Source organism: Colletes gigas, unplaced genomic scaffold, assembly GCF_013123115.1.
Source record: "Colletes gigas isolate AHSC1104 unplaced genomic scaffold, ASM1312311v1 Colletes_gigas_Sc00008, whole genome shotgun sequence".
Lineage (NCBI taxonomy): Eukaryota > Metazoa > Arthropoda > Insecta > Hymenoptera > Colletidae > Colletes > Colletes gigas.
This window is the reverse complement of record NW_025106637.1, coordinates 7,008,983-7,026,510: the sequence shown is the minus strand read 5'-3', so window position 1 is coordinate 7,026,510 and position 17,528 is coordinate 7,008,983. Positions and strand designations below refer to the sequence as shown.

General features: G+C 35.4%; 1 protein-coding gene across 1 annotated transcript in view; it reads left to right on the top strand.

Annotated features, from left to right (window-relative positions):
- LOC122396695 (furin-like protease 1, isoforms 1/1-X/2) overlaps positions 1-17,292 on the top strand; it is a 213,588-nt gene extending 196,296 nt beyond the window's left edge. Inside the window, exon 13 of the mRNA XM_043395308.1 lies at positions 15,928-17,292. Within this exon, the coding sequence (XP_043251243.1) occupies positions 15,928-16,370 (443 nt within the window). The 3' untranslated portion in view covers positions 16,371-17,292. The remainder of the gene's footprint in view (positions 1-15,927) is intronic.
- The last annotated feature ends 236 nt before the right edge of the window (positions 17,293-17,528 follow it).

Here is a 17,528-nt window from a genome sequence, read left to right as displayed (position 1 = left end):
GAGGCACTACTAGCGATCGAAGACTCGTCGGAAGCCACTCGATCGCGAAATTCGAGGATAAACGAAATGTTCGATGAAATTAACGGTACGTTCCGTGTCCAATTATTTACGCGGTACGTTAACGGTTTAAATAATAACTCAGCCATCCTGTGTCGTATACAGGCAAAAGCAGACTTCGCAGAATAATCCGCGGGGAGATTAAACGGTATTTTAATAACCGCGGAAAAACGTTCGTGTAGTAACTTCGGTAGTTATTCTCAGTGTATTGATTGACGAAACGAGCCAACGTATTCCGAGAGTCTTTCTCTCTCTCTCTCTCACTCTCTCTCTCTCTCGTCCGTCTCTTTCATGTCTTCCCTTTCGCTTCCCCGCTTTTCCAGACTTTTCACTTTTATCTTTCCCGTTTCTTCCTTTATGCGCTGCGTTCCCTCTGTCTCTTTGCTTCCGTTTCTGTTTCGCCGAACTTTCTCCCTCGCTTTCCCTCTGCAACTTTACTTTGCCCAGAGGGGAACCGTCAGCTGGGCTATCAGCACTGCCGAAACAGGAAGGTAGCCAGCCGTTTACGGGGGCGGCTGATGCAAACAGCTAAGAAGAAGATACATAGGACTCGATGGTCGGGTTTTAAAGGATACATTTACGTAACTAAGAAACCCCGGCACAGTTGCTTGGGTTCTGATTCTAAACAGGACGCGCCGCTATACCGAAGTACCTGCAATTTCGTGCAATTCTTAACGGGAGTCGCGATTAAGGGAGAATCGGGATAAATTGTCGTCGGTATCGTCTCCGCGTAATCGAAATTCGATCGATTCGACGCTTCGCGGTTAAAAAATTACATAGAAATCATTTTCTTCTCGATTTGATCCTCTGTTACCGAACGTGACCGGTTGAGAATCAAATATTCTCACGCGGGGACATCCAATAGCAGGTTCGGATACTTATCGTTTAGTTGGGATATTTATAAGTGGATGTTTGAATAATCATTAAATAATTTTTCCTGCGAGGAATAAATAAAATAAGTAGAGCTTTTTGTTCTTTAAGTTTAGAGGCAAGCGTCTGATGCATCGAAAAGGATATTCTTTTTAAATAAATAATTCGATAGTGCGAAATTAAATATTCTCGCAAGAATTTGTCTCGTTAAAAATTGTATTGTTTTATATCAAAAGGATATTACTTAATTAAGAGAAAAATTGCATATCGTACGTGGTATTTTCGAGAATAAACACAAATTGAAGCTTTGGTCTCTACTTTTCCTTCAATTAACATTTATCGAGAGAATTATTTCTTTTTCGATCGTCTTGCGACGTACATTCCACTGTTAATTTTTTTCACTCCAAATCGTCTGCTAATATACTATTCAAATAGGAAATTCTTATCGACTAATTTTCCAGCCGGGACTGTTCGATAAATTTCGACTTTCATTTGCGTTACTTTGAACGTCAAGCTTTGAGTTCATGCAAAGTACTTGCTCGAAAGAGTATTATTACAGTATAATGTAAGTAAATGGATCATCGCTCGCGTTTAAGCGAGTAGACGATAATGAAACCCTTATATTTTTTAATGTACTTTAAAACACTCAACGATAGATCAGCTTTTAAACATTGATTAACTGAACGTAGAAAGACGAATTTTAAGCTAAATAGAATCCTCGATAAGGAACGTGACGAATCACCGATATGAATTAGTAATTGGAAAGAACTGTGCAAATGTTCAAAAACAAATGAAAAATGAATAGCCTCTAAGTGGAATTCCTTTCAAGAATTAACTGCAAGCAATTTATTGTTGGAGCAAGTACAATCTTTGTTTGAAGAAACAAATTAGATCTACATCAAGAATATAGCTTGAATATAAAAAAAAGAAACGAATTTCCATTGACTGTTCGAAGGAAATATAATATCGAAATGATTTAAAATAGATTTGTCGGTCTATAAGAAACATTCTAATAACAAAAAAATGTTGAAGTGGAAAAGCGGATGATATGATACTTATTTATAGACAGTTGCACGGAAGAAACACGAAATTAAACTATCTATAGTGTAAAGTTGGCACATGAACGCCTATATAGTTTCACTAATTGGAAACATTGCTTCTATCGATCGCTAGAGTAACGAATTAAAATGAAATATAATAATATACCGACGTAATTCTCAATAAAAAGATGGTTAAATAAGCGTGGATAGCAAAGAGACGCAGATAATTTGTTGATAGCTAGAATATAAAGGTGCATTGATGTTGAATAAATCTCATTGAAAATAAATAATTAAAAATAAACAAGATATCGTGTACGAGAACGCGCTGACACATACCAGACTAAAAAATAAGAGAGGAAATAGAAGTATGACGTTATAAATTCATCGAAAAGGTTCGTAGATTTTAGTTATCGTAAGAATGAACATTCACTATTTGAATCTATGCTTACAAGAAAATTAGACATATTTTTGTAACATTAATCGGGGAATTTTAAGTCGTGGAAAAAAAAATAGCAGTAGAAGAGATATCGTTAAGCGAAAAAATCACCGTAACTGAAAGAGGAGCTGAAATTTACCAATGAAAGTTACCAAATATTTAGTTAAGCCATAGGAGTCGAGTATGTTCCTCGAATTGGATCGCTACGTCATCGTTCATAAAGGATCAGAGGACGATTAAACGACAGACGGGGGCCCTTTCTCGTTCAAATTATTTCTCGATTTAGACCACTGATCAAAAGGAAGAGCCCGTTTAATTGATGAGCTTTTAAACGAAAAAACGAGTGGCGTGTGGATATTCGCGAACAAATAGCGAGATTTCGTTATGCTTGACCAATTTTTCTGAAACCTCGATTTCGTTAAAATCGACGAAGAAAAAGTAAAAATTCAATTCGGTGCTTCCCATCATATCGAACGTTACGAAAACATATTTTATTTCGTAAAATTTCAATTTCACGTTCGGGCAATAGAAATTTTAATTAAAACGTTCAAAATTATTACGAAGCAAAAAGAATAACTGAGGTTAGCAAATTAAATAACATTCCCAATTTCATTAATTACTTTAGCCGTAATAGCAACTGAATGTTGTTGATATTGTAACTTCGTTAATCTTTGAATTTGAGCAAACAAATAAAATAAAAAAGAATTGCCTGATTTAAGTATCTTTGGTATGAAGTTACATCTAAAGATGACTAAGAAAAATATGAAGACATATTCGATTAAAGGGTTCGATAAGTTCTCTATTGGACAAAAATAGAAAAGTTTAATAGCCACTCAAACCATGAAAAAGGAAAAATTTAGGTCAGCGAAGTTGGATTGACTTAGTCTAATTGATATTATTAGCGACGGGCCACGAAGATCAATTTGCATTGATGCATCAATTACTTCTTATCTTGATTTTAAATGCTGAAACATTATCTCGCGTATGGAAAAGAAAGAACGAACAATACAGATCAAGTTGAATGATTCTGAATTGGATATTTCTTTGACTCAAAAAATTTACATGGTACAGGACAAAAGGGATCAAATTTTAGAATGTAAAAATTACATCAGAAATCCAGTCTGTTCGTTTCACTGATGTCTGTGGTTAAACGAAAACCGACGAAAGTATAAAATTAGCTGCCTTCCTTCCCTATTACGAAGAGCGAGCTGATTTTCGTATTTCGTTTCAAATCACGCGAATCGCTCGATGCCATTTATATTCGTCATATTTAATTTATTTAATCGGAATCCGTGTTACATTTTTCCAGATTTTTACTCTTTGCAAACTTGTACTTCATTTCCTTTCACTCGCTTCCGCCCTCTCTTGATTCCTCAATTTGAAGACCTCCGAGAAAATATCGTCTATCGCTGAATATTTCAATAAACGATCGTAAGCATAATTGCAGAAGATTTTTGAAAATTCATTGTCGTCTCCGCAAGCTTATTTATTATAACGTTTTCAATCGCAATGTCGACCCTCTTTATTGAATAATATAATAATTTACGAACGTAACTCTATACCATATTAAAAGAGGAATACAAAATAGTCGTCGTATATTTTTAATAAGAAATTAATTATAATTAAACTTGAAAGTCAAGCAACTGTCTATATACATGTGAAAAAAAAATTATCCAATAAAGCTTGAAGTAATATCAGCGAAAATATTATAATAAGTATCAAATTACCGAGGCCGCAATGAATTTCCATACTTCATTAAATATTCAGTAATTTATTGTTATTTTTATATGGAATATAATCGGGATTTAATTTTGTTGAACATGATAAATTTATGAATTTGTTTAAATTTTATAAGTATATTCAGGATGTCTTGAAACTATGGGACAAGTCGATCCATAGTTCTCGTCTAAAGAGAAATCGAAAAGTTATCATTTTGTTTTCCACGAGCAAACCTTAATTGTTTGCATCTGGAAAACGAAAAATGGAAAATGCAACATCATCTTTCGATTTTTTTTTTTTTTTTTGTGAATGAGGAATTTGCATGTTTTCGATTTGCCCCAACGTTTTGAAACACAATGTATATATACATTTAAATTACTCGATTACAACGCGAATTTTAATGGAATTACATAAATTTATTTCTATTTGGTAATCCAACAATTACTTACACGTTCGCGTGAAACGATATTATTCAACGATATTTCTTTCTATCCCTCCTTCCAAACAATGCTTCCACCGTAGTTATACCTTTTCTACATCGATGGTTCCTCCGTTCGTTCGTTTGAACTGCGAAATAGTTGTCATAATTTTTTATTAGCGGATAGACAACCAAAAAGTTCGCGGTTGTCGATTGTTATCATTCGTTTATTAGCAGCGTCTGCTTGTTGTCCGTTGTTATTGTATTGCAAATCATATCACTGTAACCGGATGCTGCGCATTAACGTCGCTTAATGGAACGACGATGCCTGGAAGCAACGCGTTATCGTCGTTTTCACGTAACGCGGGACATTCAGCGCGATCGACTGAATATGTTATCAGACACATATCATTTACAACGTGTGGGTGCTTCTACAATAAATTCAAACGTTGGCTTTTCATCTGTACCGTGGACCCTACGATTTCGACCTCCAATTTGAATAACGAGAGACGGTCATAAATTTTCATTCGAATCTCTATTTACGCTCGAAATCGTATTGCTCGATAGTGTTGGGACCGAAACGTGTTCAGATACCATCGATAAATTGACGTCAGAAATTAATTCTCCTCCGTCGATCCATTAAATGAGACAAGTTTGGTATCCGTATAAATTATAAAATGTTAATTGAAAAGTTAATTTAAATAACCACGAATCTCTAACTGTACTCGTCCTAATACGAATATTGTGAAATAGTTGTGAATTGATTGTTCGTGTACCCATTGCTTTAAAACCACGCTTGATGTGTACTAACGATGAGATTAAATCAGAATCACTAAGTTATACAAGTTTGACGAGTATGGCGGTGGATTAGTCCTATCACTACTGTTCAATACGATTTGATCCGTGCTCGCGGATGTATTTTCAATACTCGTTTTTCGGGCTCCGTTCAACATTCGAAATTTCAGGGAATACGGGAATTACTCGAACTCGAATGAAGCGTAGAAACCGGCACAGGTATTCTATTAATTAACATGCTGCAGCTTAAACGCTGAAGCTATGACGTTACCTTCGGTCGCGTTGAAAAATTGGTCGTCGACGAATAATCCCGAGTTATAATTATAATTGTTATTCTATTATAGTTTCGTGTTGCTATATGTTTATAGTTAGATAATTTTTAGCGAATCGGTTAGTCGCTTGTACGCGAACGGGCCGTTGCTTAAAATGCGTGCTGTGAACCGTACGATACGTACTTACGAAAATTAATCGATTAATTTCACGTAGTTACCATACGCACAAACGGTTCCTCGAAACTTATCCCCGTTTGGAATTCACGGATACGTTCGCGATACTCGCACAGCATTCGTTTACGAGCAGGTTCGTTGTGCATTAAGTTAATCGAAAAACGCGACGCACAACACACAAATCGCGACGCTCAAAGCAATAAATTACGCTTCCATATACAAGACAACCCGAAACACATGGTTCTACAGGACTGTAGTCGCCTGCCAAAATAGCAAATTAAATATGTAGCGTAACATTTTGTCGCGCGAGTCTTCGTTTACGAAATAAATCCGATGAACTTAATCAATTTATTACCAAAAGTATCCTGTTAAAGTTAAGCTGAAGAATTATTGAAGAACAATTAGGAATCTAACAACCAAAAAATAATTTGTTTGATATTATTATGAATGCTGATAATTCGTGGATATGTATAAATAGCGAAGAAATAATTTCTTCATTTCTCGATTTTGTTGAATAAAATTAGTGCAATAAAGGATTCAAGATCGATTAGTTTTTTCAACGAAGACTCGTAAAATATTATTTAATAACAGAAAAATGTTATTCCACATTATCGATTGATTTATTTGAGGACAATCATCTCCTTTCGGGTTGTGTCACTAATTTTAGGATGCTTTATATCTGATAGTTGACGCTTTGCAGGCAATCGTTACATTCGTTGAGCTTTCATTCGCGTGTACTTAGGCACGATATAGAAACGGGTGATCTACTCTTCAAGATAATATCGTTTATCGTTCGTGATAATTTCGAGTACTAGAATACCGATCTGAATATTGTACATTTAGCTTTTAATTTATTAATCGCGTAGGTGCTGAGAATCAGCGCGAGATCCACTGTTTAGAACAAAGGAGCCATACGTAACGCGTATAAAAGCGTGGAATTTTCACGTGCTTGGAAAATTAATTAACAAATTAATCATGGAAAGAGCCAAACGAACAACTTTATATTTTATTCGTAATCAAACGAATATTTAAGTTACAGTTTCAACGTGAACTGAATAAATGGCTTTCGATATCTACTTAGCAAGAAAAAATGATTGGAAATCTGATTCCTAATTAATAATTATTTCCTAAATTAACAGCTAGTCTCAAATTATTGAAAATACTCAAAAGTCACAACGTATCAGTAATTAAGTACCAATTTTGGTTGAACATTGTGACATAACAATCGACGATAAAAGCAGATTGTCATAAACAGTTATACTCCCAAAACCGTATTTAAAAAAAGACTAGTCACGAATCAACACAAGGCCGCCATAGATTATACAAAGTTCAATACGATATATGTTTCTTATCAGTGTCTACATTTTTTATCACTAGTTTGCACAGCTTCGACATACTCGTTTTAGTATAATACTTCAATTGTATTGCATTTCAACTACCTCATAATAACCACATACCTTAAACATGATTTTTAATAATATACGTTTATACATGTTATTAGAAAAATTTTCTTAGAGTATAGTTATGTATATAATAATCCTGACATGCTGTAACCAGCATGCATGTAATAAATCACAACTCAATTGCAAATCATTAAACTGCAAAATCTAAATATTCAGCAGTACGTAATAGTACCTGACTACTTTTGCAACCTACGTGTTTCACAAGGTAAATAATATTAATTAAGAATCTTCAAAAAGATATTTTTACGTCAAAGGCTTTGACACTCTTCTATGCGCTTACGTATGTGTTTCGCAACTAGCCCTCTGTAATCTGCAAATCGTTTATTTTCGCTCCACTAGATCTTTATTCGCCGAATAATAATTTTCTATTAGCACGGGAAACATCTCGCATGTTCGAGAGGTAAAGAAAGCGAAAGAGAAAATATTTGACGTATGGAGGGTTAAACGTACGCGTAAAAATTAATGTATAATAACTGTGTACATACGTACAATGGACGAAAATGCCTGACGCGAGTCCAGGCGTACAGAAATTGATCAACGACGAGGGTGTGTCGACTATCGTTCCTTCGACTTTCGTACAAAGTTCCAGCTAAAGCGAGGACACCAACGAAACACGAGAATGGCGTAAAAGATAAAAAACTGCCTCGAACACGTTAACCTAATTCAACGTTCGATAGCTCGTCGGGACGACGAAAAATCTCGCAGAATAATTACATTTTCGCACGCGTTCGCCGCGAACGGTGCGACGACGATTCCGAAGAGCACTTCAAGACGTCTCGATGAAATTTTTGACTTCGAGAACACGCCGGGATGAAACGTGTACAGAATCGCCTGGTTCCGATCTCGAAACATTTTCACGCGCGGGAAAAGAATCTTACGAACGAGGAGTAGCTGAATCGCCGATATTTCCAAATACTCGCTTGACTCGAAGGTCCTCTTTTCGCCCGACGAAAACCCGACGGACCGAACGGACTGGAAAGACGGGAGAAAGAAATTTGAATGGACTCTGTCGAGTGCGTAACGTCGAACCTTTAAAAGAAAAAAAAAAAAGAAAAAAAAACGAAAGTACACACATCGACTATACGTGTATATTGGATTCTAACAATAAGAGTCAATTATTCTAATCAGCGTGGAGGGGTGCTGGTAGTCAAGTAAAATATTGAGATACGCAGGTACCCGAAACGGTTCGAGTGTTGTTCAAAATCTTCGAGATCTCTAAAGTATTTTGTATCTAAATTCTGAACCAAGTATGTATCTTTCCGTTGGTTTTAATTTTGATAATTAAAGACTCAAAGTTTAAAATTTTTTATTTTAAGTTGAAAGTAAAAACATACATTTTTTACGATTAATTACAATATGGTTGTAACAGTATTTGTGTAGTCGAACAGAAATTGAAATATTTAACATTTCAGGTAAATTAATAGGATTCGAAGTTTATCATAATACAAAGAAATGTTAATGTATTGATACTCGATGCAGCAAGATACCTTCGTGATCTCGACCCGATTTTGTTCTACGTTTTCCGACGCGACTCTAGTATTGGGTACCCGAAAGAACTGTGTAAACGTGGTTGATGCTACTTAGTACAAGATTTTGGATGTGTTTCAATTCGTTCAGGTGTGAAGTATCTTCCAAGGTGTACAATACATCGGACGTCGCGGCTGGACAGTCGAATTTCCGAAATTCCAGGTAACACTTTCGTTTTCAACGACGATCGTTACTTTGCTCCGATGCTTCGTAGATTTTGTACGAGACGGAATCTCCATTTATTAGAAAAGAAAAGTAAGATTCGAAATGTCTGAGAATAAAATTAAGAAGAGATGTCATGTGAGAAAGCTTAATAATTAACCACGAGGCAGATAGAATTTAGCATTCGCGATTCAGTACTTAATAGCTTGATAAAATCGATCTTTGGGGTTGAATTACGATCGATTTTAAAGATTATTTTTAATTAAACAAATGTTATTATCGATGAGCATAGGCATCGAGTGATTTTCGCGTGACAATAATAAACTATGCTTCATGGAAGATGAAGGATACGAACGTTGACACGGAAAAGGTATTAAATTAAGCTTGATGTATGTAACTTCAACGTACAATAAGTGTGTATTGTAATTTCTCGTCTCCTCGAATCTCCAATTTAACGAACGTAATTTTTGGTACAAATATACTTTAATAGTTGCTGCTTAAGTGACAATCGAATCTTTTTTTTCGTTGCTGGTTGCACTTGCTAAAATACCTTTTCCGAAATCTTGACTCTGTGATGTCGTAATTTTGTACTTAATGAAAGTCTTGAACGTTTAATTTTGTAACTTATTGCCAGGAAAGTGGAATCGAAAATATTAGAAAGAAATCCTCGTGGGATGGAGAATTTCGATCCGTCGAGATTGTATTTAAAATGCGTCCTAAATAATTGCCGCTGCATCAAAGCATCGCAACGACGACTTTACGAATCGTTTTTACGACGAAGAACGGTTGAAGGCGTTTCGAGAGAAAGTAAATGTCCATCGCAATCGAATTTCAGAAACTGTCCAGCGGCGGCACGGTCCACCATAATGTTAATGTATCTATTGTAAATGTTTGTATGTAATGTAAAATGTATCTTTGCTTGGAAAGGCGACATATCCTAAGTTATAGAGTTCTGAGACAAAAAAAGAAAAGAAAAAAAATACGGAGGTGTAAGGTGCGAATAGCCCGACGTGTTCACGCCTTCACACCATTTTCTTCTTCCTCGTGTCTCGGGTTTTTTTTCCCCTTTCTAACGGTGCTCGATAATCTCGACAAAAGGAAACAAAAGAGAAACGATCTTATTGGGGATCGTTTCGCGCACTGGCGGAGCATCAAAAGAACGACGAAAAGGAAGAAAATAGCGAGAAAAGGGTGTCATGCCACGTACGTTTATGTACACATATACAGAATATATTGTATAAGTAATTGCAACTATTATGAACCATTATATGCGACATTGAAATTTGTATATCATGGATGAATTAAAAGGGGAAAATATCCTGAATAAGAAAACACCGGGCATATTATTAATCACGATACACACTGTGAAAAGCTAATTAAATGTCATCTGATTAGATTACTGAGACGTGCGCGCGCGCTAATCTGGTTTCTGTTTATCAGGGAAACAGGTACGTGCCACTAAAGCATGCTTCCGTCAACTTTCATGTGGATGGCATATTGTCGAATACTCGACTAAATCGGTTGCATGTTTAGCACATTCGTGTTAGTTATAGAATCGTAACGTGTCCGTTGCATCGTCGGTGGGTTCATTACAACTGACTGTTCGTATCTGAAACGTAGGGGAAGGTTGCCTGTAATTGAAAATATTTTTATTTATACTAAATTCGTAAAAACATTTGCAATTGTCCTTAAATGTAACTAACTTTCGTTTGTAATTTACAAATACTTATTTCACTTATTCAACAAGTTTCTTTAAAAGTTTCGTTTGTACCACGTAGGTTTTCAAGAATTTTAGCACCGAGTAATTGTAATAAAATTAGACGAGCAAATTGTATATTATTGAAAAATGAATTTGTTCTTCGTTTTCAAACACCAGTGCACAATTTATTAGAAACCACGATCAACCTATAACTTAAATTTAATTCAGAGAAACTTACTTCGAGAATTAGTTGACGTGCCCGTGTGAAAGGTCATCGTTCTGAAACTTTGGCGATAATGGGACCGGTCGCTTTATAACCCTCCATGAATTATTCATGAATGCATTGTCCAAAGGTACAGAATTTTCTTTAATCGCCCCGTCGGGAGTAAATTGAGACGCGCGCTCGTAAAAAATCTGATTGAAAAATAAATGTTAATGAGGGGATTCGGAGAAATTTGAATAGGAGCGTCGGGAGATGGAAGACGATCCGCGAGAGAGTGCACTGTTAAAAGTTAACATAGGAATAGATTTTAATTTAACTTTTGTGTATACAGAAAGTTTTCTGCTTGCACTTCATGCATAATTCAGTGAACTTCCACGTGAACTCTGAGAAGGACTCTATAATACCTGTATTTGAATAATGAAAATACCTAATAGTCTGCGTAGTTAAGCAATATTATCTAATAGCTCTGATTTACGGAATCGTACACGCGCCTGGCGAGATTTATTAATTTTTAAACTCTCGCCCGTACGACGATTCGGTGAAAGACTTTGTTAGAAATTTCGTGGCTTCGTAGACGTTTTAAAATACTGCACCGTATCTAGAATATTCATTCGCCGATGGATTTGCTTCTTACGAATCTCTTTTTAATCTCTCGAGAAATCTTTCGCTGGAAATTACCGAAATATGTAAACTTGCACGATCTTGCATGTAGTTTGAATTGTTAAACTGTACTCGTAGACGTCGCGTGGGCGTCGTCTTAGCAGTGCTACAAAATCGGATATACAGGGCGTTCGGCCATACCTGGAAAAAATTTTGATGGGAGATTCTAGAGGCAAAAATAAGATAAAAATGAAGAATATCAATTTGTTGATTGACGCTTCGTTAAAAAGTTGTTAAAGAATTAAATTAAAAAATTTCAAATCGTTCTAAAAAAATTATTTTCAGTCGCAGAGGCTAATTACAATCACTTTTGGTGAATACACATACCCCCGAAATCCTACGCAGTTTCGAGAAAAAAATTCATTACCGAAAATATCATGGCTGACCATACATTGACACGTTTCCCTGAAATTTTTCGGCGAAAAAAAATTTGTTCAAATCGACCTAAAAAAATTATTTTCAGTTGCAGGGGTCAATTACAATCATTTTTGGTGAATACGTATACCCCCGAAATCCTACGTACTTTCGAGAAAAAAAATTCTTTACCAAAAATATACTGTGTGGCCGGAAATGTTTCTATAACTTTTTAACGAAGCCTCAATCGACAAATTATTATTCTTGACTTTCGTCTTATTTTGGCCTCTAGAATCTACTATTAAAATTTCCCCCATGGATGGCCGAACACCCTGTATATGTGTATGCAATATGAATACAAAAGTATGTTTGTGTATAACTCTATGTATTCCTACTCTTTTATTACGAATAACAGGAGTGTGTAGTTTCGTTCTGTCATAGCACTTTTACGCTACTTGCACATAAAAGTAATATTGTTTAAATGAACTTGTAAGTAACCGATACTAAAAAAATGATAATTTTATGGTGTGCAGTTGCTTGCAATCTAGCCCTGCCTTAATCTTCTGTTATAGTTCTCTTAATAACCAAATCGTAGACAATTAATCAAATAATATTAGAGTAATAACGAATATCAATTCTGTAGAATAATATTACACTATAGAATTGAATATTTCTATTTTTGTAAACTGTAATTTAAATTAATATCGAACACATCCGTAGATTTTGAAATCCGGCTTGTCAACGTGTCAATGTAAATTCCTATTTTGGTACATATTTATTTTGTTCAAAACCATTCAGAAAAATTGTATCGATATATTGTTTCAAATCTTTTATTATTTCTCCACGAATGTTTCAATCGCTACAATTTATTTCTCTTTCTTGTGTACTCTTATGGCTTCAGTTTTGGATTTTACAAGTTTATTACCCCATTTTCCTCGGTTGAGCACAATTTCTCGAATATTCTATGTTTTTTAAATTTAGTTTATAAAACGTACACAGATTAATAAATCTCTTTATCGACAAACAACTTTGACATCGCACCAAATGATTCTCATTGTCTTCAATACGTGCCAGAGCCAAACAAAGTTATTTAAAAATTGATACTAATTCTTAACAGATTTTACACGGTTCCTTTCACCCGATAAACTTTATTCCGAGCGAATAAAATAGTTTAATAATATCGACAATTCTCACGGCGAAACGAGAACAATTTCCACGAAGTATCCACCGATGAGAAAGATCATAGTCACCTGTAGCTTTCAGAAAGATTTTGCGAACACTTCGCAGCAATTTCCACGCGGCAAATTGAATTTCATCCCTTAGAAAATGCCTGACAAGTCTTGACGCGTGACAAAAAAAATCATCGTATCGTTTATCCAGAGGCTCAATATCAAATTCTCATTGTGCAGGGTTGAACAAAAAAAAAAGATTACTCGCTGCACCTGAAGTGTCACGTGTCGCTTTATCCCTCTACTCCATAGCAGGTTCTGAAAACGTATTTAGGTACTTGGGGCTCTCCGTGGGCGAGTTGCGGTGCGGATTTTCTCAGACCAGTCAACTACCACCAACCACCATCACCAACCACATCCACATCCACAACCACACACGTACAACCAATAAAAATGACCTATCCCTGATCGCTTCACCAGCACGGTGAGTCTTACTTCTCTATCAGTCTATAATGTTCCTATTTGTATCCTCTTGCTAAATGCTGCTTCGAATCGAGGATGTTGAATCGTAGGCGATATGAATAAATTATTCGCGAACCAATAACCAATTATTAAATAAATAATCGTGCGTAAGTGAATTTCTAAGGACCGTGTATCTGAAGAGACTTCTGGAAAATATTGCATGGATATTATCTATAATATAATGATTAATAAGTTTGTTTTCTCGTAATAAAACATAGATGATAAGAGTTATTGATTTTACAATTGAGAATTATAATATATATTACTACGTTTATAAACGAGTGTTTCATATTTAATATAATTTCTGAGCACACGAATGCACTATTTATTTGATTCTCATATACTTAATATCTGCCTGGGTTCAACTTACTTCGATCTATCGAATTTGTTCTTGTCTGCTGGAAAGATTTCTGTCCTTTGTTTTCATAATTGGCGATTTTGCTTTTTTATTGTTCGCTCTTACTTGTCAGTGCTTGCAATGATTATTCTTAGAAATATTTTATACAGTTGTTTTCTTTAGCAATTGGGGAACGGTTACTATACTGCTCCTTTATTTGCGCCTTTGTGCTTGTTGGCTTTGTCAATTAATCAAATTGACTGCTTATACTAAGTCGTACTCAATGTCGATCGACACATGACATTAAAAATGTATATTTTTAAAGATATAAATTCTCATATTTTTAAAAATATATCCACGTACAAATTTGAAGTATATTGTACGCTATGAATGAATATATAAACGTCTTTTTTTAAGGACGAACTTAAAGAAGCATGCTCTCGAGTTAAATTTTAAATTAATCAATACATCGTATGTGTATCTAGGTATTCAATGTTCATTCAATTCTGAAAAAAACTTCATTGCATACATATACTTCAACATTCAGAGTAAATGTGCATATTATGTAATAGTTGTTAGATATAATGGCTGGTAAGGTTGTTACTTTATAGTTGGATCTGTCTCGCTTAATTGTTTAGACAAATAACGCTAAATTATAAGTTTAATCAAAATCGAAATCCATTTACATTAGGGCTGGGTGAATAAAATGGGATAGTTCTTGAAATATCGACTGAATAATTCGCAAATTGAATAACTAAGACTTGTTAATTATCAATTCACCGAGGCCTAACTCACGTACAAAATATATTTATTTATCGTTAGTGTAAAGACCATCGTTTATCGTATATGTATATGTATGTAGTCATAAGCAACATGTACGTTTAGTTAGAAAAACATGTCTATTTTTGCCTAATCTACATTTTAAGCATAATGTCTTTATTGTTTTTATACGAACACAAAGCGACACGATATAACGAACACAAATATATTCACCCACGGATTCCATTTGCTACGAAATGCTCTATTCGTATTCGATACTCATTGTTCGAGTAATATTTTGATAACTGTGTTACAAATAATTACATGCTTCTGCGTCCGGTGGTTATTAATTGCAACAGCAATTTAGGATACTTGGAGGCCCCGAGTTGAACGTATATTGAACAATATTCCCTGCGTTAACTTCGTCGAGATGTTTCGAAACACATATTATACCTGAGAAGTGTTCCAAACTTCGATTCAACCTTCATATTACTTGAATATTTAAATTATAGTACAGCTAGGTGATCTGAAAACTATCTATACCGATCAGAAAATGTACAATTGTGAATTATTTATAGAAGATTTTGCCATCTAATTTTTTAAAGAACAACTAGTTACGACAATTTAAAAAGATTAAAATTGAAACTGAATTATACATGGGCGTTCCATTTTCGAGTTTCGAAAAATTCGTGATTTTCTAACTCCTTTGAAAAATTGTATGATTGACGAATACCGAGAAGAAAAATTTAGAACGATGAAATACAAGCAAAAATGAATTTTGCCTTTATGTTCTTTAAGGATATGAATCATAGCATAATATTATTTAATTTAAAGTTATAAATGATAACACATATTTTACAAGAGATATTTAACTAGTAAACGTAATTTTCTTTGTATTTACCGCTCATCGAAAGGGGGCATCTGTCACACACTGTCTTCCTCCAAAACATTTTCATTTAACGCCATAACGAAATGTCTAAAATGGCACATCCTGTATAATATTTGTTACATGAAACGCGTATGGATATAATTTTTCCAAATTCCTCGAAGACGCCAACGTGAAATGGCCGAAGTGAAGTTCGCGACCTGAATCTTAAATTTATAACAAAACGTATCGCGACGAATAGATCCATGAGCGTCGTCCGTAAACCATCGGGAGCTACTCGAAACTCGCACAACAGTATACAAACCAACAGACACACCACAATACGTCTCAAATACAATCGGAAAAGAACGAACGTGGAGCATCAAAAATGTATGTAATTTTTCAGAGTGTAAGCCGAACTGGTACCGCTACAATGGCCTTTGCGTGTACGAGTGTCCGACGACGACTTATGGCGTATCCGACGAGACAAAGGCGGTCTGTGCCCCTTGTCACTACTCCTGTCTAACTTGTTCGGGACCTTCAGACGCCGAGTGTGTCACTTGCCACGAAGATTCCGAGTTTTCGAGTTTCAACGACTCCCAGTGCATCCTGAAGGAATTCTCGTGGACGATGCAGTCGACCATCTGGTTCTACAGGATGTCGATTCTGTTCTCTATCAATCTCGCCGTGCTCATGGTGGCCGCGATTTATATGGCTGTCAATTGGTTGTCGCGTAATAGGAACTCGGTGGTGTACAGTTACAGCAAGGTACCCCATTCGAGCAACGGCGACGCGCAGAAGAACATCGACAGGATCCAGGGAAGTGATTGTCCCTCTGACAGCGATTAAAAAGGACGAATTCGGATACGATCGATACCATCCGTGTTATTTCAAAGACGGACTATTGATACGCGAGGCGAGCAACGACAGATCTTACGGGCTGAACGTTCGAAAGAAAATATACTTCCGCGATTTTCGACACGGTGACCCGTGTCAGGAAGTCAAGGAATTCTAGTAAATATTTTAATATCGCGCGTAAATGCATTTATAATATTTCGAAGTGACGATAATGCTCAAGAGTATGCCGCCCTTTATCTTAATACATTCCAACTGGCGATCGTAAATTAAGTTGTTAGTTTCTTTGCCAGTGAAGATTACAAGTGCGCAGAGACTGTGTGATACAGTGTGAGTAAACGTGAAAAGGAATCGATGGTTGTTGAAGCAACGCAGAGGTAAATTTTAATCTCGTTTACGCTTAATGAACTATCGCGGAAGCAGACTCGGCGTTTTTTCTGATTTTTATTTTTGCCCGATAGCATCAAATTATTTAACCGAGACGTTTAAATTTAAAAATCTTTCAGGTAACCGTTAACTTATCAAAATCCTTATCGCGACGAGTAATTGTGATACAAAGTAATTGCATCGCGATGCAAATACGCTTACTAAGTTTTCATTCACCCGGCTAAGTAATCGATAAATACGCGTAGCCGATATCTGGTCACCGTTATAAAGAAACAATTAACTATAGTTGAAGTATTCTGTGCTCTTCGTTAATCAAAACTAGAATAATCTTATCAGCGCAACTGATTGTAACGATTTGCATTGCATCCGAGTTCCTAGCTATACCAAGCACATTGTAATTTGTACACCAGTGAAAGTACTATATATTATTTATGTAAATTACGTTAACATGTGAAATATAATAAAGTATGACAGTGTTTTCAAACAGTCACAGATTATTAAAGTTACGTAACTGTCCTCGTGCGCAATAAGATCCATCAAAATTGTTGTCTGTCTACAGTTATTTTGATTTTAATTTCTCTCTATTTATTTCAAGATTTTTATCAATACAATTTTAATTTACAGTTTAAGGCCGTATTACGAGTCAACCAATACACAACAAATTGCCAACAACGGAACAGTAAAACAATGGCTCGCGTATTCCACTTAATACAGTTACACAAATTTGGTATTTCAAATTTCTACTTATATTACTTTATCTTATTC